Source organism: Rhinatrema bivittatum, chromosome 1, assembly GCF_901001135.1.
Source record: "Rhinatrema bivittatum chromosome 1, aRhiBiv1.1, whole genome shotgun sequence".
NCBI lineage: Eukaryota > Metazoa > Chordata > Amphibia > Gymnophiona > Rhinatrematidae > Rhinatrema > Rhinatrema bivittatum.
Window position 1 is genome coordinate 224495526 of NC_042615.1, and position 24504 is coordinate 224520029.

Consider the following 24504-nt stretch of genomic DNA (forward strand, 5'->3'; position numbering starts at 1 on the left):
ATTTGTGCAAGTACTGAGCCACCCTCAACTGATGAGCTGCAATCTGAGCGCTGAACATGGATCCTTGGAAGACCTTTCTTACCCCCAAATACATCCAGTGCTTTAGGTCATGGGTGCACGCTTCATGCTTTCAATTCCACCATCATGGATTGATGCAGTAGCTGTTTATCCCAAAGCTAATTCAGATCAAGCTTTTGGATCACTGGAAGACATTATGGTGCCTGCCATATTCTCATTTACAGGTCCTTGAGGCTATGCACCAGAACATACGAGTCGATTGGAAAAATTGTAGAAGCACGAAAACATCTGTTCTTGGGTCCTGATTCTTCCTACATTTATATTTTCAAAGACTGATGCATAAAAGCCAAGAAATTTAAAGACAAAAATCGAGTTTTGAATTTCTAGCCTCTCTTAGTGGTTAAGTTTTAATTAAGTCATTACCTGGTTAACATTTAACTGGATAAGAAAAAGGCATCACTGGTGCATTTCAGGATGGGACTTACATTTATCCAGTTAGTACTGATATTCAGTGCGAGCTCTGGTCAGAGAAACTGCAGATGTAAAGTTAGCTGGGTAACTGTTCCCTGCCTGGTTAAATATTAAAAAGCTAATTCAGGAGGAATCTTACCATCTGGCCAAAAGCAATGAGAATATGTGAGTAGCAGGACCCCCTTCCCTCCGATGTTACATAAAAATGTTCTGCCCTAGTCTCCCCCCATACATATTTAAATAAAAAGCCATGGTTCCAGGCAGCCTCCCAATCCCAAACAACCCAAAACCACCAAACTCAAGATGGGAAATGGCAGTGATGTAATGCACTCCCAGCATCCAGTATTATTGTCAGGCAGACACCTGTAGAACTGTCAGAGCAACACTGGACGCCAAGAGCACAGTAAGACTCCAGCATCTCCTAGCCTGATTCTGGATAAATCAGAATGGTGGGGGTCAAGAGGTGGCCTGGAGCCATTGCCTTTTATTTAAATATCCATAAGGGGGCAGGATTAGGAGGGTGAAATGGGGCAGAAATTGTTTTGTGTAACATAGAAAGGGTGGGTCTCCTAGAAAGAATGGGGAATCCCATATGGGACTATTGCTACCTCCCCACCACTGCACAGGCAACGTTGAATAGAAACATAGAAAATGGCAGCAAAAAAGGACCAAGCAAGCTTATGGTAGCATTTGCTGCGCCATACTTAGTATACCAAACCATCAAAGTCAGGGCCCTTGTTGGTTGCTGTCTGAGTCCAATTCCCTGTTAGAAAATGCCATACCGGGTCAGACCAAGGGTCCATCAAGCCCAGCATCCTGTTTCCAACAGTGGCCAATCTAGGCCACCTCTTGCTATTGAAGCGGAAAGCATTATTGGAGTTCATCAAAAGTATCAGGCATGTTTCCTAGACCGTAAAATTCAATGTCCTTGTTGGTTGCTGTCTGAATCTAATTCCCCTTTTCCTCTTTTCCCCTGCCGTTAAAGCAGAGAGCAATAATGGAGTTGCATCAGAAAGCAATAATGGAGTTTCATCAACAGTATGAAGGCTTGTTGGTTAAGGGTAGTAACTGCCACACCAGCAAGTTACCCCATGCACTCTTTTCTTCATTTCCATCCTTTAGGGATCCGCAGTGTTTATCCCATGCCCCTTTGAATTCTTTCACTGTTTTCATCTTCACCACCTCCTCCGGAAGGGCATTTCAGGCATCTCTCACCCTTCTCCATGAAGAAATTTTTCCTGACGTTGGTGGTGAGTCTTCCTCCCTGGAGTTTCATTTTGTGTTTCGTGACCCCTAGTTCTACTGATTTCTTTCCAATAGAAAAGGTTTGTTGACTGTGCATCATTAAAACCTTTCATGTATCTGAAGGTCTATAGCATATCTCCCCTGCACCTCCTCTCCTCCAGGGTGTACATATTTAGATCCTTCAATCTCTCCCCATAAGTCATTTGATGGAGACTCCCCACCAACCTTTGTCGCCCTTCTCTGGACTGCCTCCATCAGGTCTCTGTCCCTTTTGAGGTACAATCTCCAGAACTGAACAGCAAAGTTACCTGGGTAACTTTAGCAGAGTATATTCAGCTGAATATCTGGTTATAGTTTTCCAGGAAACTTCACCTGCCTTACTTTTCTGCTTGCTGGCTTTCACAGTATGAACTCAAATATTAGAGGCATCCTGTATTAGGCTCTACTTTAATGCTATACTATTATGGGACAGCACCAAAAGGAAATATGACATGTATCAAGCTGGAAGACAAGCAATTGTGAGTTACAGTTGCCTGAGCCCCATGGAGTGTTTAGCTGGCATATGCTACTTAAAAAAGGTGCTTTTATAAATTGTTATTGTGTAGCTGCTAGTATAACTTATTAAAAAACCTGTTACATGTGTTGAAATCAGTTTAACTAAAGAGCATTAAAGACATCACAAATCAGGAAAAACAGCACCTGTCAAATTGCTAAATTAATTAAATAAAACTTACCCCTCCATGTCCAAAGAACTCGCAGTAACAACAATCGCAGTATTTTCCTTCTTTTTGATTTGTAGATGTTGAGGTACTAGAGCTGTGCTCTGAACAGCTATCTTCATCTTGGCTTTCTTCCTCATACTGCTGATGGTCATATGCATTACTATTCTCACAGTGATGGCCCTCACAATCTGGATCACTGCATTAGGAACAAAATAGAACTAATTTTTAGGTCAAGGGCAACATATGCCAAATATGAAGTTTTCTGAAGACGTTTATCATAAAAGCTATCTCTATTAAAAACATTTTTTGCCTGTTTTTACATATGCTTAGTAAATGCCACATTGCAGACAAAACATTTGGTAATTCAACTGTCCACAATGCACACATTCTATTTCAAGAGAATTAGTGCTTTATATATTGCAGCCATTCCAATTGCATAGAAGCCAACTGTACATTCCATTTAACGTCTAACATGCAATAAAAGAAGAAAATAGGATGCTTCAAAACACAGGTCTTAATCCTGTGCAACCAATAAAACAAAGTCTATAGGAAGTTAAAGTGTACTATATTGGGCTCCAGGGAGAAATGGGGCAATTTCACACAGCTTGAACACTTCAAGCTGACTAAAGCAACACTTATAGGTTAATTTCTGAGAGTGCAAACCTGTTGGCCCAGTTAGAACTGCAGCAGAGTCACAAAGGGAGAAGAAAAATGTATTGAAAAAACTATTTTAAGGTATTCCACATAGATGCCATTTGGCACCAGCTTTTTACTAGCAGATATAAAGGCTGACATTTCTATATCTGTCAGACAAGGGTACTGGGTAGTTTCTGGATCCAGACAAAAACAGCTCTGGTTCCGAGTGTCTATACAGGGCATAGAACCCTTCAAGAAACTCTTGAGGAAACAGCAACCTTTCCAAAATCTCTTCTTGTAAAACCAGGTAGATAAGAAAGGTAACCAGGAGAGGTTTCAGGATAAGGCAGGTATCCCTGATCTCGGACAAGGTTTGATCTGCCTCCTTTTTGAAGTGATTATGTAGGCTGGATTTCAAACAAGGTCCTTCCCTTCAGAGTTGTAAAAGCTACATTAACAGGTCTTATAACTTATCAGATATCTTTGAAGAATAGATTGAACTGCAAACAGAAGAGAAATGAAGGAGTAACAGATTTATGAGGCAAAAAAAAAAAAGAAAAAAATGAAGAAAATTAATATAGGAAAATTGGTTCTTACCTGCTAATTTTCGTTCCTGTAGTACCATGGATCAGTCCAGACAGTGGGTTGAGCCTCCTGTCCAGCAGATGGACAGAGGAAAACTGAAAGGGTATCCTATATCAGGACAGAGCCCACCCTGCATCCCTTCAGTATAAACATTATCAAAGCAGATAAATATAAAGATAACCAGCATAAGATCAAGCAAGCAACAAACTCTGTAAAGAACCGCTGTTATATATATATCCATGTTCATCTAGTGCTTCCGGTGCCTTAAAGTTCTGAGAGGAAGCAGAGAGCTCCAAGAAACTGTAAAGAAACAAGTGAAAAGATCTTCGAGCGGATGAAGTAGACAGTACCTGGGAGGGAGTCTGGACTGATCCATGGTACTACAGGAACAAAACTTAGCAGGTAAGAACCAATTTTCCTTTCCCTATATGTACCCGGATCAGTCCAGACAGTGGGATGTACCAAAGCTTCCTTAAACAAGGTGGGACCGAGACAGTCCCGCTCAAAGCACCTGCCTTCCAAAGGAGCCAAAAACTGGCGCCTGCACATCGAGGCGATAATGACAAGCAAAAGTATGCAGAGACTTCCAAGTAGCTGCTCTGCAGATTTTCTGCAGAGAGACCGACTGACTCTCCACCCAAGAAGTAGCCTGTGAACACAAAGAGTGGGCCTTTAAGCCCTCCAGAACTGTCCGGCCTCGACAGATATATGCCAACGCAATCACCTCCTTCAGCCAGTGAGCAATTGCAGCCTTAGAAGCCTTGTTTCCTCTATTTGGGCAAACTCCATAAGACAAAGAGATGATCAGAGACCCGAAACTCGTTTAACCTGTAAGTAGCGCAGCAGCATCGTTTTACATCAAGGTGCCGCATGTCACCACCAGGCGTGTTCGCGATGTCCTCAGAAGAAAAAGCTGGAAGTTCCACCGATTAACATGAAAGGAAGACACAACCTTCGGCAAGAATGATGGTACCGTCTTAAGGGAGACCCCTGAATTAGAAAAACGGAGAAAGGGCTCCCTACAAGACAACTCTTGGAGCTCTGACACCCTCCTGGTGGAGCAGACACGAGAAAAATTGTCTTAAGAGTTAGATCCTTAAGCGTGGTTCACCGAAGGAGTTCAAAGGGGTGCCTCGCAAAGGACTCGAAGCACCAAGTTAAGGCTCCATGAGGGGCAAGTAGGCCAGACCGGCAGATTCAAATGCTTGGCTCCCTTGTGGAATCAAACGACATCCGGATGAGCCGCCACAGCATAACCATCGATACTACCTAAGAGGGACCCGAGAGCGGAGACCCGTACCCGTAAGGAGTTGAAAGACAGACCCTTGGAAAGGCCATTCTGGAGAAAAGAGAGGACTTGGGAGACCGGAGCCTTGCGTGCCGACACTTCGGACTCAGCACACACGGTCTCAAAAACTCTCCAAACCTGAACATAAGCGAGAGAGGTAGAAGGCTTATGGGCTCGCAACAGGGTGGATATAACTTCATCTTTATATCCCTTCTTTCTTAGTTGCCACCGTTCAAAAGCCAGGCTGCTAGACAAAAGCGATCCGCTTGATCGAAAAATACTGGACCCTTTCGGAGAAGTTGTGGCAGATAGCCGAGGCAAAGAGGACCGCCCGTCGCGAGGTTCACCAGATCCTCGTACCACGGTCTGCGGGGCCACTCGGACGTCACGAGAATGACGGGTCCCCGATGAAGTTCTATTCTTCTGAGAAATTTTCCCACCAGAGGCCAAGGAGGGAACACATATAGGAGAACGCCGTGAGGCCAGGGAAGAACCATGGCATCCACTCCTTCCGAGCAGTGCTCCCTTCTGCGGCTGAAGAACCTGGAAGCTTTTGCATTGTTCAGGGTAGCCATCAGGTCTAAGTGGGGGGGGACCCCACCTGCGTACGATCAGATCCATCGCTTCGGACAACTCCCACTCTCCAGGATTTAGACGCTGACGACTGAGGAAATCGGCTTGAACATTCTCCTTCCCCGCAATGTGGGAAGCTGCCAAGCGATCCAGGTGACGCTCTGCCCAGGCGAACAGCTTGCTGGCTTCCAGAGCCACCAGGCGACTTCTGGTGCCCCCCTGCCGATTGATATAGGCTACCGTGGTGGCATTGTCCGAGAGCACTCGCACCGTCTTGTGACGGATCAGAGGAAGGAAGACCTTGAGTACCAGACAGACCACTCGGGCCTCCAGGCAATTGATGTGCCAGCAGGATTGAACTGGGCACCAGAATCCCTGCGTAGACTGAGTTTGACACACTGCTCCCCAGCCTGAGAGGCTGGTGTCCTTCGTAACAATGATCCACTGAGGAGTCTGTAGAGGCATCCCCTTCAGGAGGTGAGCGAGCGAGAGCACCATTGCATGTCTGTGATGGTAGAGTCGGAGAGCGGTAGGGATGTGCAAAACTGTTCTGACACCGGTTTCCAGCGGGACAGCAAAGCTTTCTGTAATGGACGCATATGCGCAAAAGCCCAAGGAACCAGATTGATAGTGGAGGCCATGGACCCCAGGACCTGAAGCTAATCCCAGGCCATGGGTAGCGAGAGAGAGGGAAAATTGCGCACTTGATCCATAAGTTTGAGTGCCCGAGCATCTGGCAGGAACACCTTGCCAACCCAGGTGTCGAAGCGTGCTCCCAGGAATTCCAGGACCTGGGAGGGCTGGAGATTGCTCTTGGAAAAGTTGACTATCCACCCAAGGGAGGTTAGGAAAGCCAAGACCCTGTTGACCGCCAACCTGCAGAGTCTCAGACTTGGCCCAAATGAGCCAATTGTCCAGGTAAGGATGGACTAGGACTCCGTCCTGGTGGACAGCAGCCGCCACCACCACCATGACCTTGGTAAAAGTGCGTGGCGCGGCCGAAAAGGAGCACCGGGAACTGGAAGTGTTGCCCCAGAATGTTGAACCGAAGATACTTCTGATGGTCGTGGCGTATCGGTATGTGCAGGTAAGCCTCCGTCAAGTCGAGCGAGGCCAGATATTCACCTGAGCGAACCGCCACTATCACCGCCCTCAGGGTCTCCATTCGAAAATGGGGAACCTTGAGGGCCTGGTTGACTCTCTTGAGATCCAAGATTGGACGGAAGGCACTGTCCTTTTTGGGCACGACAAAGTAAATGGAATACTGGCCAGATCCTTCTTCCTCCACCAGGACAGAGACTATGGCTCCAAGCTCTTGTAGCCTGACAAGAGTCTGGCAGACCGCTGGACGCTACCGCTTTCCGCAGGGAGAGATTATATGGAGGTCTGGGAGATCTCGAGCAAATTCTAAAGCGTAACCTCTCTCTATCACCTCGAGGACCCACTGGTCCAACGTGATTTTGACCCATTCCTCGAGAAACAGGGACAGACGTCCACCTAAGTCAGGAACAGAGGAATGGGTCGGCCGTATTTCATTGGGAAGAGGACTTAGCGGCCAAGTGTTGCGGGTTTCCCTCCTGGAAGGGACGTCAGTCATAAAAGGAATGAGACCAGGACTGGGATCTGGAGGAGGTACCCCTTGGAAAGGATCCCTGTGCTCTGCTATTAAATCGGCGCTGGCCTCTAGAATGAGAACGTGAAGGAAAAAAGGACTTAGACTGTTTCGGGCAGTCCTCCGGCAGCTGATGAACCTTGTTCTCGCGTAAGGATTTGATAAGCTGTTCAAGGTCCTCACCAAAAAGCAACTTGCCCTTGAAGGGAAGAGTGCCCAACTGTGACTTAGAGGAGGAATCTGCAGACCAATTGCGCAACCAGAGGAGATGCCTGGCCGACACCGCTGAATCCATAGCCCTGGCCTGCACTCGGAGAAAATTGTATACGGCATCAGCCCCATTTGCCACTGCTGCCTCCAGTCGTTCTGCCTGCTCCGCATCTGCAGACGGGAGATCCTGGGTGCTGAGCAATTGTTGAACCCACCTAAGGCTTGCCCGCTGCATGAGACTGCTGCAGATTGTTGCCCGGACCCCTAATGCCAAGACTTCAGTTGCATTTGAGATAAAGCTTGAGTTTGCGGTCTTGAATATCTTTCAGTGCCGTCGCCCCTACCACTGGGATGGTGGTGTGTTTGGTGATTGCGGAGACGGAAGCGTCCACCTTGGGAACTTTAAGCATCTCTAGGCATTGATCAGGGAGGGGATAGAGCTTGTCCACTGCCCTACCCACGCGGAGTCCCGCCTCGGGAGACTCCCATTCCCGGAAGAGCAGCTGCCTGTGCATAGGGTGAAACGGGAACGTACGTGGAGGAGCCCTAAGTCCACAAGGACGGGGTCCACGTTAGCTGGTAAAGAGGGCATAGCAGAATCCTCCGGTGGCACTTCAATACCCAGCTCATCCAAAATAAAGGGAAAGCAGAGTTGCTTACCTGTAAAGAAACTTAAGACTTGGTTGTTCGAACAAGCTTTCCCATAGAACTAATGAGCAAGAAAAAAGGCATTTCATATCCTCCGTATCTTCCCCAGCTTATATCTCTCTGAAGAAATTAACACGAAACTGTACTTAAGCATATGCAACACTATATTTTATCCTGTTATCAGATTCTATCAAGTTCAATGTTATTTACTTACTTATGTACTTATTAACCTGCCTTTTAGTTATTAACTGGTTAACCATATTATATACTTTTTCTCAAATTAACTATTTTATGTTTATTTATGTTTATTTATGTTTTATTATGTTTTCTCAAATTAACTATGTTCAATGTAAACCGCTAAATCTTCAATGTAAACCGCTAAATGTTCAATGTAAACCGCTAAATGAAGCGATAGTTACGGTTCCTTAGCGATAGTTTTGGTTCCTTGTAAACCGGGGTGATATGTATACTATACAGGAACCCCGGTATATAAATTCTTTAAATAAATAAATAAATAACAGGTGTTCTCACAGGACAGCAGGATGTTAGTCCTCACATATGGGTGACATCATCAGGATGGAGCCCAATCATGGAACACTTTTGTCAAAGTTTCTAGAACTTTGACTGGCACCTACTGGGCATGCCCAGCATGGCAGTAACCCTGCATCCAGCAGGGGTCTCCCTTCAGTCTCATGTATAGTAAAAAAAAAAAACGTGCAAAAAAATAAAATATCGCAAGCGTAACCACTCCGCGGGGTGGCAGGAGGGTTTCGTGAGGACTAACATCCTGCTGTCCTGTGAGAACACCTGTTACAGGTAAGCACATCTGCTTTCTCACAGGACAAGCAGGATGGTAGTCCTCACATATGGGTGAATAACGAGCTGAGGATGCCCGCATATGTACCAAAAGCACCCAAAGACGTGCAACAGGCACAACAACAGGGGCGATTCTGGAGAATGCGCAGCCTGAAATTCCCAGTGGGCTATTGAAGGAAGTTGGGTATTAAGCTGAGAATAAATTACGCAGAACAGACTGGCCAAAGATAGAATCTTGTCTGCCAGACTTGTCCAGACAATAATGAGCTGCGAAGGTATGGACAGAACTCCATGTAGCAGCCCTGCAGTTGTCAGCAAGAGGTACAGAACGAAGGTGTGCTACCGATGTTGCCAATGCTCTAATGGAGTGTGCTTTAACGCGTCCCTGAAGCGGAAGGCCTGCTTGCTGGTAGCAGAAAGAAATACAGTCCGCCAGCCAGGAGGACAGCGTCTGCTTGCCCACCAGGATCCCCAGTTTAATCTTATCAAAAGAGACAAATAACTGGGTAGACTTCCTATGGCCTGCAGTGCGTTCCAAATAAAAGGCTAACGCACGCTTGCAGTCTAAGGAATGCAGAGCCCGCTCACCTGGATGTGAGTGTGGTGCTGGAAAGAAAGTCGGTAAAACAATGGACTGATTTAAATGAAACTCAGAGACTATTTTTGGTAGAAATTTAGGATGAGTGCGGAGGACCACCCGATCATGAAGGAATTTTGTGTATGAGGGGTATGTTACCAGCGCATGAAGCTCACTGATCCTGCGGGCAGATGTCAAAGCTAGAAGGAAAAGCACTTTCCAAGTGAGATATCGTAACTCGCCGGAGTGCAGAGGCTCAAACGGAGGTTTCATGAGTCATACTAAAACCCATTAAGGTCCCAAGCAGGGGCCGGGGGACGAAGAGGGGGGGGGGGCTTGAGGTGAAATAAGCCCTTCATAAAGCGCACTACTAGGGGTTGTGTCGAAATAGAGACATCCCCTGCATCCTTATGGAACTGAAGGTACGTTTAAGTGAAACAGGGTAATTGCTATGTGCATGTACACGTCCTTTAGATCTAGAGAGAAAAGCCAACCCTCCTGTTGGAGCAATGGGAGTAGAGAGCCCAAGGTTACCATCCTGAACTTCTCCTTTCGAAGATGTTTGTTTAGGGCATGAAGGTCTAATATGGGGCGAATGCCTCCTGTCTATTTTTGTATTAAGAAGTATCGGGAGTAGAAGCCCTATCCCCTTTGCAAAGGAGGAACTGGCTCTATGGCATTGGCTTGCAGAAGGGAAGCTATCTCCCCTTGCAGGAGATGAGAGTGGTCGGAGGAAGTCCACCCTGGCCGAGGTGGAGAGTCCGACGGTATGGAGAGGAAGTTTAGATGGTAACCTTGAGCTACGACCGACTGGACCCACCGGTCTGTGGTGACCTTTAGCCACATGGTGGTGAAGTGGCAGAGCCGGCCGCCGAGCGGCAGAGATGGCATTGGGGGAAGATGACAATCATTCTCTAGCGGGGAGTCAAAACCCCGAGGCAGGACCAGGTTGCGCAGGTGGCTGTGGCTTCTGAGACCTGGGTTGTCGTGGTGGAGGCTTCTGGAAAGGTCTGGATGGACGAGACCGCGCAGGTGGAGGATAGTATCTGCGGGCTTTGTAAGCAGGTCTCTTCAAGTCTCTCCTGAATGGCCGTTTAGAAAAGGTATAGAAATCAGCATGTACAGTGGAGAGCTGTCGCAGCGTTTCATTATGATCCTTAAGTTGTGCGACAGTTTCTTGGATCTTCTCTCCAAACAGATTATCCCCTGTACAGGGGAGGTCCGCTAAGCAGTCTAGAACTTCTGAGCGTAAATCCGAGAATTTCAGCCAAGCCCACTGTCTCGCACTTATTCCAGCTGCTAACAACCTGGACGCCGTATCAAAAACGTCTTAAGCTGACCTGACTTCATGCTTACCTGCATCGAAGCCTTTTTTGACAATGGAATTCAGTTGATCTTGAAACTGATTCGGGAGAGCGTCCCCAAATTCCTGTAACTGCTTGAACAGATTTCAATTGTATTGGGTCATATACAACTAATATGCCGCAATACGAGAGATGAGCATGGAGCCATGAAAAACCCTACGCCCAAAAGCATCCAGGAACTTTTGCTCCTTCCCGGAAGGTGCCGATGAATGAGATCTTGGATGTCTGGCCCTCTTCTGGGCAGACTCTACCACCACTGAATTAATCGCCAACTGCATTTTCTGGAAACCAGGAGCTGGCTGTACCAAATAAGTCGCATCTGTCTTACGGTTAACCGGAGGGACCGTACCTGGATGTTCCCAGTTGCGCTGCAGAAGATCCAGCAGAACATCATGCACCGGGTTGGATGTTATTTCTTTCGGTGGATCCAGAAATTGAAGCACCTCCAGCATTTTGTGCCTGGAGTTTTCTTCAGTTTGAAGCGTGAATGGAATAGTCTCAGACATCTCCTTAATGAAATTAATAAAGGAGAGGTCCTCCAGTGGAGACTTGCACCTCTCTTCAGTTGGAGAGGGCTCCAATGGGATATCGACAGACTCCTGGGAATTGGAGGTGTCATCAGTCCATGAATTATAAGGCTGATCTCCAGCATCCAGTGGTGGTCCAGAAGGTAAAAAAGGACCTTACCCAGCTAGAAGAGGCTTTGGCACCGAGGGTATTGTTGCCGGCATCGATGGCCTCGGGCCCGGCATCGGCAAGTTCGGGTCCGGCATCGGTGAAGGACGAAAGGGCGATGACGACATCGGTGACCTCAATGGGCGCCTCGGTGCACTCGCTCCAGAAGGCCCCGGAACAGGCTCCGGCACTGATAAACCCTCCTCATCCGAGGAGAGAGGAATGGGCGAAGGACCAAGCAGAATCAGTGTTTTCCCTGGTGCCACCGGCAGGGCAATGAGGACGTCCAGTTTGTAGAGGAGAAGAACAAGCACCGGTGGCAACGGTTCCGGAGCTGGCACGGGAACCGGTGTCGATGGCCTTGGAAGGCTCTGGATGGCTTGTACCACCGCCTCTTGCTCCATCCGGTGCAATTCCTCACGTAACACTGGAGCACTGAACCCCAAGTCTGGAGTAGGAGGCATGGCGGGTATCGCCGGAGGGTCCACCTATCCAAGTGGAGTTTCGGCTGCCGCGCCTACGGAAGGCAGAGAACACCTCGGTGCATCCGGCTTAGAGGAGGTTTGAGGCTCCTCAGCCCGGGCCTTCTTCCTTGGTGGCTCGATTCCAGATGTTGAAGCCACTGGTGTCTCCGATGCAGATGGCATAGATTTCCGATGCCTATGCTTCTCTTGGTGCTCGGCCTTACCTGTGTCTGGCACTGAGGACGGGGACGCCGAAGACTTCCGACACCGACAGAGTCATCGGTATCGGATCGATGGCGTGGCTTAGCTGGTGATGGCGCCGATGAAGTCTGAGATGGCGGGCGCTGCTTCTTGTGGAACAAGAGCACCATTTTCTCCAGACGCGCCCAGCGGCCCTTCGGGGTCATTTGGGCACAATTGGTACACGAGTCTACGTTATGTGTCGGGCCCAGACAAAGTACACAGACCAGGTGAGGGTCTGTGATAGACATTTTCCTAGGACAATCAGGGCACCGACAAAAACCAGTTGCCATCGTTGCCATAGAAAATTTAGGTCAGTCATGGTTGGTGCCTATGAGGCCTATACAGGTCCCCGATGGGAACCGACCGAAAAATGGGGTAAAACCTACCGTACAGACGCAGCAATCGACGGCGGAGAAGGGAGACCACAAGGGGGTATAAACTTTTGCAAATTTGCAAGAAATTCCTGAAGAAAATTTTTCCCATCAGGAACTTGAGAGAGAGCTCCTAAATCCGCCTGGCAAAAGCTCCGTGGAAAAAGAGAGACTGAAGGGAGACCCCTGCTGGATGCAGGGTTAGGGCCATGCTGGGCATGCCCAGTAGGTGCCAGTCAAAGTTCTAGAAACTTTGACAAAAGTGTTCCGTGTTTGGGCTCCATCCTGATGTTGTCACCCATATGTGAGGACTACCATCCTGCTTGTCCTGTAAGAATGAGCGGGTCCAGCTCTTCCCTTTGGAACAAACGGAGAACACACAGGTCGTCACCCTCGAGGGGAGGCCCTGGGAGCAAGTCAGTCAGGATCAGGGATCGCAGCTGGTTGAGGGGGGAGGTCCAGGGCTCCCGGCACCACCCTGACCCCTGACGGAGCCCTGCCCATTGGGCACAGGAGGCGGCTGCGGAGCAGGCACCCAAGGGATTTTAGCTGGGGGGGGACGGGGGACCTGGAGAGGGGTCATCATCTTCCTGCAGGCTAGCCAGATATGATTTGTGCATTAAAAGCACAAATTCCGTGGAGAAACGAGGCCTGGATTTTCTGGTTAAAGAGGGAAGGGGGGAGAGGGAGTAGGATCAAAACCCCCCTCTGGGGCTCTGAATGGGCTTAAATCCGGTGGAGAAAATGGTTAAATCAGGCTCTCCTGAGCCCTGCAGTCCGGAGTCTCAAGAAAAGCCAGCCCCCAAAATGGCCGCCGTCCTCGCGGTTTTTTGTGAGGGGGATGGCCTAGCCACGCATTTGAAAGGTCGACCCCGGGCTGCTGATCTCGACGCCGCCGGAGGGACCCTCCCTGCCGGGCAAACAATCAGAGCACAGCCCATCGCGGGAGAGTCGAATCGCAGGATCCCCGCAGGCTAGGCAGCAATTTGAATGTGGCATGATGGGAGGTAAGAAACGCCGCAGGAGAGAGAATCAGCTGAGCTGGGCTGCCCGAGCAGTGGGAGCAGGCGAACGAACCCTGCTGCGCTGCTTTCCCTGTAATAGCAGGGCTGATTTCGCTTGTCTTTGCCTTCCGATATGTTTTTTGTTTTTTTTTTGTGAAAACTTTAGCGATTGCAGGGGAATTGAGCTTCCCTGCTAATTACTAAAGGGCAGCACAGGCAAAGAGGGGGAGTGACTGGACCACCAGCAGCACCCCAAGCAGGTCACCAGGAAGGGATTCCTAGGCTGTAGAAACAAGGGCAAGCCCCCCTAGGATCCCATAAGAGTGGGGAGACAAAGCTGTCTCCCTGAAAACAGAAGTCTTGAATTACTTTATTTAATTTTTTTTTTTTAATACAGAATTAAGGTAATACTTGCTTGATCCTGGAAAAAACAAGAAGAAGGAAACATCTCACAGGGAGAAACAAATTGAGAAAAGGAAGGGAGCCGCAGGTTCAGCTGCCTGCATCTACTGGAGACAGAAATACTGAAGGGATGCAGGGTAGTTTCTGTCCTGATATAGGATACCCTTTCAGTTTTTCTCTGTCTCCATCTGCTGGACAGGAGGCTCAACCCACTGTCTGGACTGATCTGGGTACGTACAGGGAAATCAAGTTTTAACAAGTGGAAATGGTGAAAACCATTGCTTTTATACATGGAACTTAACACTTTCCTCTGCACAGTAACTACCATAACCAGTTTCCTTCTGGATGGACGAAATACTCTTATACAAGTACCAATATCAATGTGTAAGCTAGAAAAACTAAGACTTAAAATAATAGCCACAGTTTGCACTAGATCTCAGATGTCTAAGCATATTGACTTTCTTGATCTCCATTAGCACAGGGACTGAGTATGCGTTGGTTAGATCTCATCCTGTCTCCTTGACATTGCAGCACATCTCACTCAAGGGTTAGGAGCATTAATATTGTATGGTTTTTATTAACTGTTTATTGTGCATGTTAACCGCAGTACAAACGTACAGCAAACTTACCTGCAGACACTTGGTGGAGCACTGACTGAACTGTCTGTGGTTGATGTCGGGGGTGCAGCTGTACTGGGACAAAGTCCTGAATGTGGATCCACAAATCCAGGAGCTGTTGCAGCCGTTTTAGGGAATGAAGGTGTTGCAAGATTTGGGAGATGGGGTGTAGAAGCCGGAGAAAGTGCAGCAGGAGAGAGAGAAGGAAGATTTGCTAAACTTGTAGGGCTGTTTCTTGGTGCTACTGGTGCAGAATGCCTATGGTCCTCTTTACTGATATTGTGAAACACATCACCTAAATTTTTAAAAAAGGCATGTTACTATGGATTTCTTAAGGGAAAATGTAACTATTAAAAAGCATGCCCATAAGTTTTAATTTTTTTTTTTTTTTACATACATTACATCTATCTGCCCTTCAAGGAACTAACAAATGAACTTTCTTATGGCACTCTAACTGTAAAAGTTCACTAGAGTACTTTAAAAAAATCAAACCAATGAAAAGAGAATGCTTCCACAGTGAGAAAGCAGCAACTGCTTGTGCAGAGCACACAAACATAAGAGAATGAGAGCAAAATTTAGTTAGGGTAGGATATTCATGTTCTTTCACAAAGTTTGCAAATAAAATAAGTGCAACTAAATCCCACCATAGCAATGCACCGAAACAAAAAGAGTGGGCAATAAAACAATTTTATAGAAAATTTCAAAAGAGGTGCCATAAAAATCTACTAAGAATGTGCTATAGAACTTCTGCACATATTCATTCACCTAGAAGACATCCAAAAAATGTTGCAAAAAATATTTTAGTTATAATGTCCAAAATATGAAAAAATATTTTTATTCAGCATTTCATGAGTATCAAATCCTAATCCTCACAGGAAAACCATCCTAACCAATATAAAAAATTATTATATGAAAATCCTCAAAGTACTAAAAAGAAAAAAAAGGGGGGGAGTGAACACCAACAGAATACACTGACCCAGTGTCTTCAAGTAGGTAGAAAGCCAAAATCTTCAATATATGATATTTTACTCTGTTGAGGTTGCCCCATGAGGATTTTCATATATTTTAAATTTTGGTTACGATGGTTTTCCTGTGAGAATGAATTAGGTTTGATACTTGTAAGGGTTAGTTTTCCTTTAATGAAGGTTGTCTTAGTATATTTGTTAAGCCCAAATGTCATCTGAAACATTCTCCATTATTCAAAGATGTTCTGCTAAATGACAATCACAGGAGCTGTAAAACTTCAAATCATCTACAAATAGTAGGTGTGATGTTATCTGTAGATCATATGAGATCTGCCATATTGGGTCAGACTAAGGGTCCATCAAGCCTGTTTCCAACAGTGGCCAATGCAGGTCTTAAGTACCTGGCAGGATTCCAAAAGGTCATAAGAACATAAGAAAATGCCATATTGGGTCAGACTAAGGGTCCATCAAGCCTAGTATCCGGTTTCCAACAGTGGCCAATGCAGGTCTTAAGTACCTGGCAGGATTCCAAAAGGTCAATAGATTATATGCTGATCTTTGACTCCATATGCACTTCTGTTCTATTACCATGATGTTATTAAAGTCTATGTGATCATATATCTTATCTGCATCTATTCTAGCGAACCTGTATATTATAGATATGCAAATTATTTGTCAGAAGTTTTTGGGGACATTAATTAAGTTTCCCTTTTAAAGGCAGAATTTTCTATTATTAACCATTATGGTGTTAGTTTTGACTGTCTAATCACATGACTTTTGTAGTTTGCTGTGTCTAGGTGGAGAGATGTTAAATATTTAAGCCAAACATCGAGCATGCCATCCGAGTCAGAGCTCTTCCAATGTGGGGTTGTTTTCATCTGATTTCCAGTTCTTTTCTTGTTACTGCCAGCCATCTCATAATTTTGATATTTGCCTCTTCTCCATGTTGTTCTATATGCTGGGTTGTCATTCTCCTTTTCTATTGTGCTCATTCAAATTTCTTCTGACTTTTCTGTTTTGGCTTTGTTAGATGGTGTTTGAATTGTACTTACGCCCTAGGGAGCACTCTATGAAGTTAGCAAGTAGTTCATTTAAAACAAATTGAAGAAAATTCTTTTCACTCAGTGCATAGCTCAGTTCTGGAATTCATCACCAGAGGATGTTGTTACAGCAGTTAGTGTAACAGGGTTTAAAATAAGATTTGAATAAGTTCCTAGATGAAAAATTCCATAAACTATTAATTGATAAGCAATAGTAGCTGGAGATCTATTTAATGTTTGGGTACCTGCCAGGTACTTGTGACTTGGATTGGCCACTGTTGGAAACAGGAGACTGGGCTTGATGGACCCTCTGTCTGCTCCAGTATGGCATATCATGTTCTTATGTTCCTCAACTCCCTGTAAAATTGCTTTGCATTCTCTGTAAATATTTTGTCTTTCCTTCTGTTTTCTTCAAATTGCTGCAGTTTTTGGTCTCTTGTTATTTTAAGTTTATTTGAGCATGCAAATTTAAGAGCTTCTGTTAGTCCAACGTGTTTCAGCCTGTTTTGGATCTCTCAAAATTTTTGGTGCCCTGGATCCTCTGAGGTACTTGTCTACAAGTGACACCTGCATGCTGATTTAATTTTTCCCTTTATATGTTATTTCCTGGGAGCAGATACATAACATAGTAATGGCGGCAGATAAAGACCAAATAGTCCATCCAGTCTATCCAACAAGTTTCTCTTGGTAGCAACTGCTGATCCATGCAGCTTTCCCCATTTACCCCTTTCTTCATTTCCAATATTTAGCCTCTGGGATCCTTCTCTCCCTTCTTTTCTTCTGGTCCTATGTTCTTATTGGTTAAATGTTCTGGATAATAATTTTCTTTGTACAATATTGCATACAATTTATTTTAGTTGCATCAATAGATAAGAATACAACAGTCCTTTTGCAGCTGTTGGGGAGAAGTGGGGCTGCCCTTCTATCCTTCCTGGCTCTTCTTATACATATAGTTGCTGGGACAGCAGCCTGATTTCTGAAGCTTTAAACAAGTAGATAAGTAATGTATAAGTTCACCTTTTGAGACTACACTTATCTGTAACCAACCTGATTTAATTCTCCCCCCAATGACCCCATCATACCTGATGATAATCAATATCCTCAGTTTTATCCACTTTAATCCTTCTCAGTCACTGCCTTGCTGCCTTAGTTCAAAACCTCTTGTTTTTTGTCCTGTGTAAGCTCCTATAATAGGGATTGTCTATTATGTCTCTATACAGCATTCTGTACATCTGGCATGTGCTATACAAATTATGATAATATTCTTTTTGTGTGTCATGGCCTTGTTGATTATAGTGTCATACATTTTACATTAGGTATCATGTTTAGCTTTGGCCAGGGGTTTTCAAACCTGTTTTTGAGTAACCCTTACCCAGTCAGGATTTCATGATATCCATAATGAACATTAATGAGACAGATTTGCATACAGTAGAGGCAGTGCATGCAAATTTATTTCATGCATATTCACCGTGGATCTCCTGAAAATCTGATTGTCTAGGGGTTACTCAAGAACAAGGTTAAAACCTCTTGGCTTAAATAGTCTTTCCCTCTCTTGGAGTCCAGCATACTTGTCCATCTTCATGCAGTCCAGGAGCTCAGCTATCAGTTCTTCCATTTCTAGTTCTTTTATTTGCTTTCCTTCTTGACTTCTAGGGAGGCGGAGTTAATGCTAGATTGCATAAGGGAGTCTGTATGCATACTTAGCCAAGGTGGACAAATTTCAACTTGGAAGTCTGGATGGATCATCTTGATTATCCTGCCTTCATTTACTATGTTACTGTCCCTCTCCACAATATATGTTCCTATCTTCTTCAGTTTTTTATATTCCACTTAAGACTACTATAGTTTTCTTCTTGCTGGCTTGCTTACCCAATTCTGTCTTCTCCTTAAGGTCTTCTAAAATAACAGTTCGCTTCATCTTTCAACTTCTTTGAGATACTCATGGTTCTTTTCTGCTCACTGGATACATTTCTGTGTTTGCATTTAAATGTCTACCCTGTCTTGTTCCACCTTATCTCCTCTCTCTGATGAATTTATATTTTCAAACCCTCCCCAGCTTCCATTCCTCTTACCACATTCCACTTGACAACCCATGCACCCATCAGTCACCATCTTGCTTTTGTACCCTAACCCGTCACATTTGGTATAAACTCCTTCAAGATATCCAGGAGACCACACAAAAGTCCACCTTCAAACAGTCTCAAAACCCTTTTCGAACTGGGGTTCAGTTAATTGATCATTCTCACCTTGGTTTATACTGCTATCAATTTGTGAATTGTTGTAAGGCCTCTTAGATTAAGGTACTATAAATTACAGAATACAGTACATAAAAGTAAATACAATTTCAGGTCCACCTTTAGAATACATTTTTTTCACCAGAAAGCTACTGCACACTTAAAAGTTTCCTAATTTATCATCCTTAACCCAATTATTTCAAATGCAAGTCTACAACACACTTCTTGTATATAACTCGTATTCCTGCTCTCCAACAAGACAGTAACATCTTAAAGGCTACTAAAATAACATATCCTGTACATTTTCTTAAATATTTATTTGTTCAGTCTTCCATACCTATTGATGAAGATCTTTTAGATGATACCTTAAACTGGTTATTACTAGACTGCACTGTAGTAGCTGTACAGGACACGGAAGAAGTTGCAGACGACGTTGCCATAACAACTTTATTTGCTTCTATGAAGGCTTCTTGGAAATTATATAGACATTTCTTCTTTGCAGTGTTTTTCTTTTCCTTGCTGTCAGTAACTGCTGTTATTTCATTGTTAGATGTATTCGGAAGTGCTTCAGATCTTATTTCAGGGAGTGATGGTCCTAACATATCACTCCCTTCAGGTAAAAATAAAAAGAACAAATAAGACTTTGCAATCCACATTGCATATGCAGCAAAACATATAGAGTGATAACTTCAAACATTAAAAGGTTAGTACCACTGATTGACTCAGGCTTTCACTACCAGTTTCAACTGAAAACAGGTGCAAAACCCTTTCCCACACACTCTACAGAAGCAACACAAAACAAAACAAATGGAGTCACAATCTATATTTGCAACACTCATTTGCTATAATATATGATGTGTAGTTTCTAAATGATGGAAAAGGACAGTAAAGACAAGCAGCATATTTATGGGGCAATCAAATTACCCACATTGGTATAAGCTCAACGGGTACTTTTTATTTATGGGATTTGCACCAATAATGAAAGCAAAACACGGGTAGTTCTACTTTGATTCCTGTCCCTGGAAAAAGTATCCACAGACATTTGTACCTGTTTTTTATGTGGGTACTTTCTCCAGCCAAAACTATCTGCATTGTCGTCTCTCCTGACCTAACCCCATCCCTGAGCATGTCGCCCACTGTATGTTCATAAAAATGTATGCGTTGTGGACAAATGTGGAAATTTTTTTAAAAGGCCATTTCTTCAGGTTAAACACTATTACCTCACAGAAATGGCTTTAGAACTGTGCCCTTTACATGATCCAACACAATGTCTTATATCTTTTCCAATGGAAGTAGAACAAAAACCAACACAAAAGTTATCTTGGGGAAAAAAATCACTGGCTATAAAGAGGCTTTTATCAAGTCAGGGAGAAAAGGTGACTGCTTACCTGCAATCTGGTAAAAGCAGCTCAGTGAGCTACACAGATGGATCACATGACCTTGTCATGTACTGAGTTGGAGAACTCTTCTAGAGCTTTCCCAGAAAGCTTTTACACATGTGGAGAACCTTTTCATGCATCGCCAGACCTGCTGCTCCTCAGTTGCTTGCACAACACAACTAAATACAACTTCCACAACTGGAATAAGAACAACTTCCAAATGGGGTGGTAGGTGGGTTGCATGGCTCATTGGATTGCTACCAAAAGGACAAAAATTTACAGGAAAGAAATCATCTTTTCTCTGATGACAAGCAGGTACAATGAGCCACACTGATGGGATTACTTAGCTAACAGGTATCTTGAAATAAATAAAAGAGAACATAAGACATGAGCATCAACAGAAGAGAAGATGCAAACTAGGTTTTAGCAAGAAAACCTTTTTTTAAACCATGAAACACAGAACATGAAGTCAGGGAAGACAACCCTGGAAAACAATAAAAATGAGCCTTAGTAGAGTAAAATAAAGGCTCTAATACACAAGGCCTTGTAGGACTGACAGTTCACACCTACATTCCTAATGGGAGGATCTATCAAAGCAATTGTGACTGGCTGATGTGCAGACTGCGCCAGGTTTCAGCCTTGCAAATCACTAAGGAGACACACCTTAGACTGGGAATCGTTGTTGCCATGACCATGACAGCATGGATCTTGACATGACCTAGGTCTAACCTGCCAAGGAATAACAATAAGATACAATCTGACAGGCCTGGCCTGTTGTGGGATCAAAAGAAACAAAATGTGGAGTGGACTTTCAATGGGCTTTAATTTGCTCCAGTAGAAGATGTCTCTTGCAATCCAGTGCAGTAGGATAGATTCCTAAGAGAAAAAGAAACAAAAAAGATAGACTGGAAAGGATGAATGATAGAAGAGGCTATCATGAGTTCAAAAATTGGTGACATACAGTGTGCACAAAAAACCTTAGGGAGGAATAGAGCCACAGAATTGGGTATTTAAGGAAAGATTTTATTTTTGAGAATAGGCGAAACAGCTGACTTCAATGGGCATGGTGAGAGAAATGTCCCAGAACAGAACATAAAAACAACCATACTGGATTAGACCAAGGTCCTTGAAGCTCAGTATCCTGTTTCCAAAAGTGGCCAATTCAAATCACAAGTAGCTGGCAGGATCCCAACATTAGACAGATCCCATGGTACTAACACCCAGAGGTAGGCAGTGACTTTCTCCAAGTCTACCTGGTTAATTAATAGTGGTTTATGGACTTTTCCTCTCGGAACTTGTCTAAACCTTTTTTTTTAAAGCCAGGTATGCTAACTGCCTTTACAACATCCTCTGGCAATGGAATTCCAGAGATTAATTTTGTGTTTAATTGAAAATTATTTTCTCTGATTTGTTTTAAATGTGCTGCTTAATAACTTTCAGAGTGTCCCCTGGTTTTTTTTATTTTTTGAAAGAGTAAACAACTGATTTGTATTTACTCCACTCATGATATTATAGACCTCAATCATATCTCCCTTCAGTCATCTTCTCCAAGCTGAAGAACCCTTATCCCTTTAGCCTTTCCTCATAGGGGAGCAGTTTAATCCCATTTTGGTCATCCTTCTCTATACTTTTTCTACTTTTGCTATATTTTTTGAGATGTGGCGACCAGAATGGCACACAATACTCTAGATGTGGTTGGACCATGGAGAGATATTGAGGTAATATGACTATTCTCCATTCCTTTTCTAATAATTCCTAACATTGTTTGCTTTTTTGACTGCTGCCACATACTGAGCCAAGGTTTCAACATATTGTCCAAAATAATGCCTAGATCTTCTTCCTGGGTAGTAATTCCTAATATGGAGTTGTGTAACTACAGTTTTGATTATTTTTCCTTCTGTGCAACAGTTTGCACCTGTCCACATTAAATTTAATCTACCATTTGGGTGCCCAATCTCTCAAGCTTCACAAGATTCTCCTGCAATTTCTCACAATCCGCTTGTGATTTAACAAATTGGAATAAATTTGTATCTGCAAATTTGATCACATCACTTGTTGCTCCCTTTTCCAGATCATTTAAAAATATATTAAAAAGCACTGAGGCACTCCACTGTTCTACTTCTTCCTTTGAAAAAATCTAAACACAGCAAGAACAGATGTAGAAAGTACAATAAATTTATTCAAAAGGATATGAGTGGATAGGTAATTGTCCGGAGAAGCTGTCAGTTTTGAAACACAGATCAGTTAGCAATTTCACTTGTGGAGAAAAGGAAGAGAGAGAGAGACCAAAGGTGAGGCAGAACCTGTGGGAAACTAGGGTGGAACAGAAGAAGGGCAGTTCCTCCCCCCCACCGGATAGAGGAAGATGCTGGTGCCAGCTGACTTCAGCCCACCCCAGAGGTCCACCCCCATTGCCTGCCCACCACCAAGGGAACAGGAGCATAGCAGCAACGTGGAAGGAGAGAGCGGCCGGCTCTCGGTCTGCCTGGCCCAGACACCTGCTCCTCCAACAGAGCGGAAGGACACCGGCCGGGCAGGCATGCAAAGGGTGCTCCCTCCCCCCCCGCCACAGGACAGAGGATGATGCAGGCACCAGCCAGCTTGAGCCTGCCAAGGGCTGCCCCACTGCCCGCCCACAACTGAGGGAACAGGAGCGGAGCAGCAATGCCAGAGAGCGCAGCTGGTTCTCGGTGCATCTGGCCCCAACACCTACACTAGAGCGGAAGGACATCTTTAGGGTAGGTGCGTGAAGGGCAGAGGAAGATGCATCAGTTGGCTTGATTCCGCCCCCAAGGACCGCCCCACTTTTCAACCACTACTGAGGGAACAGCAGTGCGGCAGCAACCTGGAGGAGAGAGCGGCCAGCACTTGGGGTGCCTGGCCCCGACAACTGTTCCTCCACCGGAGCAGAAGGACACCGGTGGGGCAGGCGCATGAAGGGCGATCCCTCCCCCCCTCCTCTTACCGGACAGAGGAAGACGCTGGCGCCAGCTGGCTTGAGCTCACCCCCAAGGACCACCCCACTGCCTGCCCACCACAGAGGGAACAGGAGCACAGCAGTAATGCTGGAGGCACGCGCATGAAGGAGCGCAACAAAGGAGCCTGCCCCTTTGTGCGCCCCTTCATGCACGCCTGAAGTGGTTAATTAATTTTTCTCAGAACAATCAACAACAAGAATGGCACAAACACAGGATATCCAACAGATTCTAGGTCGGGGAATATACGTAGAACCATGGAAACATAGAAAGATGGCAGAAAAGAACCGTTCTGCCCATCCAGTCTGCCCAGCAAGCTCCCATATAGGACGATAGAGAACGGTGCACTCAGCTGAGCGCACCGTTTAGCCACGCTATTACCCCTTATACTATAAGGGGAGTAATAGCATGTGGAAAACGCAAGGCCAAACCCCCCCGAAACTTATAGCACTCATCACATGCAAATGTATGTTGATAAGCCTATTAATTATTACCCCGGAATACTGAAAGTAAAATGTGCGCCCAAGCCGCGCATCTTACTCTCAGAAATTAACGCCTGCCCAAGGGCAGGTGTTAACATTAGAAATCACCAGGAAAAATGTGCAGAAAAGCAGAAAAAACTGCTTTTCTGAACACCCTCTGGCTTAATATTTTATTTATTTTATTTAGAAACTTTTGTATACCGGCATTAGTGGGTACATCATACCGGTTCACATAATAACTTAAAGCTTGGAAAATACATTTCAACAAGGAGAATGTAACTGGGCGGGGGGTAAAATAAATAGGCAGTAGGAAGGATAGATAAAACAAGACTTAATATCATAACGATATTAAGTCGAAGGCACAAAAAAACCCAAAAAACCTCTAAAATGGACACTAGATTTTGCCGGCGTCCATTTTCCGAACCTGTGGCTGTCAGCGGGTTCGACAACTATGCCGGTAAAATTAAGCGTTGGTTGTTGGATCCGCTGACAGCCGCCACTTCCGCTAATAAGGAGGTGCTAGGGAACTCGTTAGTGTCCCTAGCTCCTCCTTATTAGCGCGCGGCTTAATTGGAATAGAGAATCACATGCCCATGAGAGGTGCCTGGGTGCGCGTTGGGAGCGTGGGCTCTCAACTCGGAGCGCTGGCTCTCCCACACGTTTTATTGAATCGGCCTGATAGTTATCAGTTTCCCATACTTATCAGTTACTCAAACCGCCAAGGTCAGGGCTTTTGTTGGTTACTGTTTGAATCCAATTTCCTTCCTCCCCTGCCATTGAATCAGAGAGCAATGTGCAATGCTGGAGTTACATCAGATGTGTAGTATCAAGCTTTGGTTAAGGGTAGTAACTGCCGCATCAAACAAGTTATCCCCAATGCTTATGTAT

The 24504-nt window shown here is 45.0% G+C and overlaps 1 protein-coding gene across 7 annotated transcripts in view; it reads right to left on the reverse strand.

The window, feature by feature from the left end:
• The window catches only part of FAM193A (family with sequence similarity 193 member A), a 391927-nt gene that overhangs the window by 49981 nt on the left and 317442 nt on the right, over window positions 1–24504 (reverse strand). For all 7 annotated transcript variants that reach the window (XM_029592130.1, XM_029592147.1, XM_029592139.1 and 4 more), the window contains exons 16-18: window positions 19118–19390; window positions 14554–14836; window positions 2469–2652 (exon numbers count right to left, since the gene is read on the reverse strand). In XM_029592130.1, coding sequence (XP_029447990.1) covers window positions 2469–2652; window positions 14554–14836; window positions 19118–19390 — 740 coding nt within the window. The remainder of the gene's footprint in view (window positions 1–2468; window positions 2653–14553; window positions 14837–19117; window positions 19391–24504) is intronic.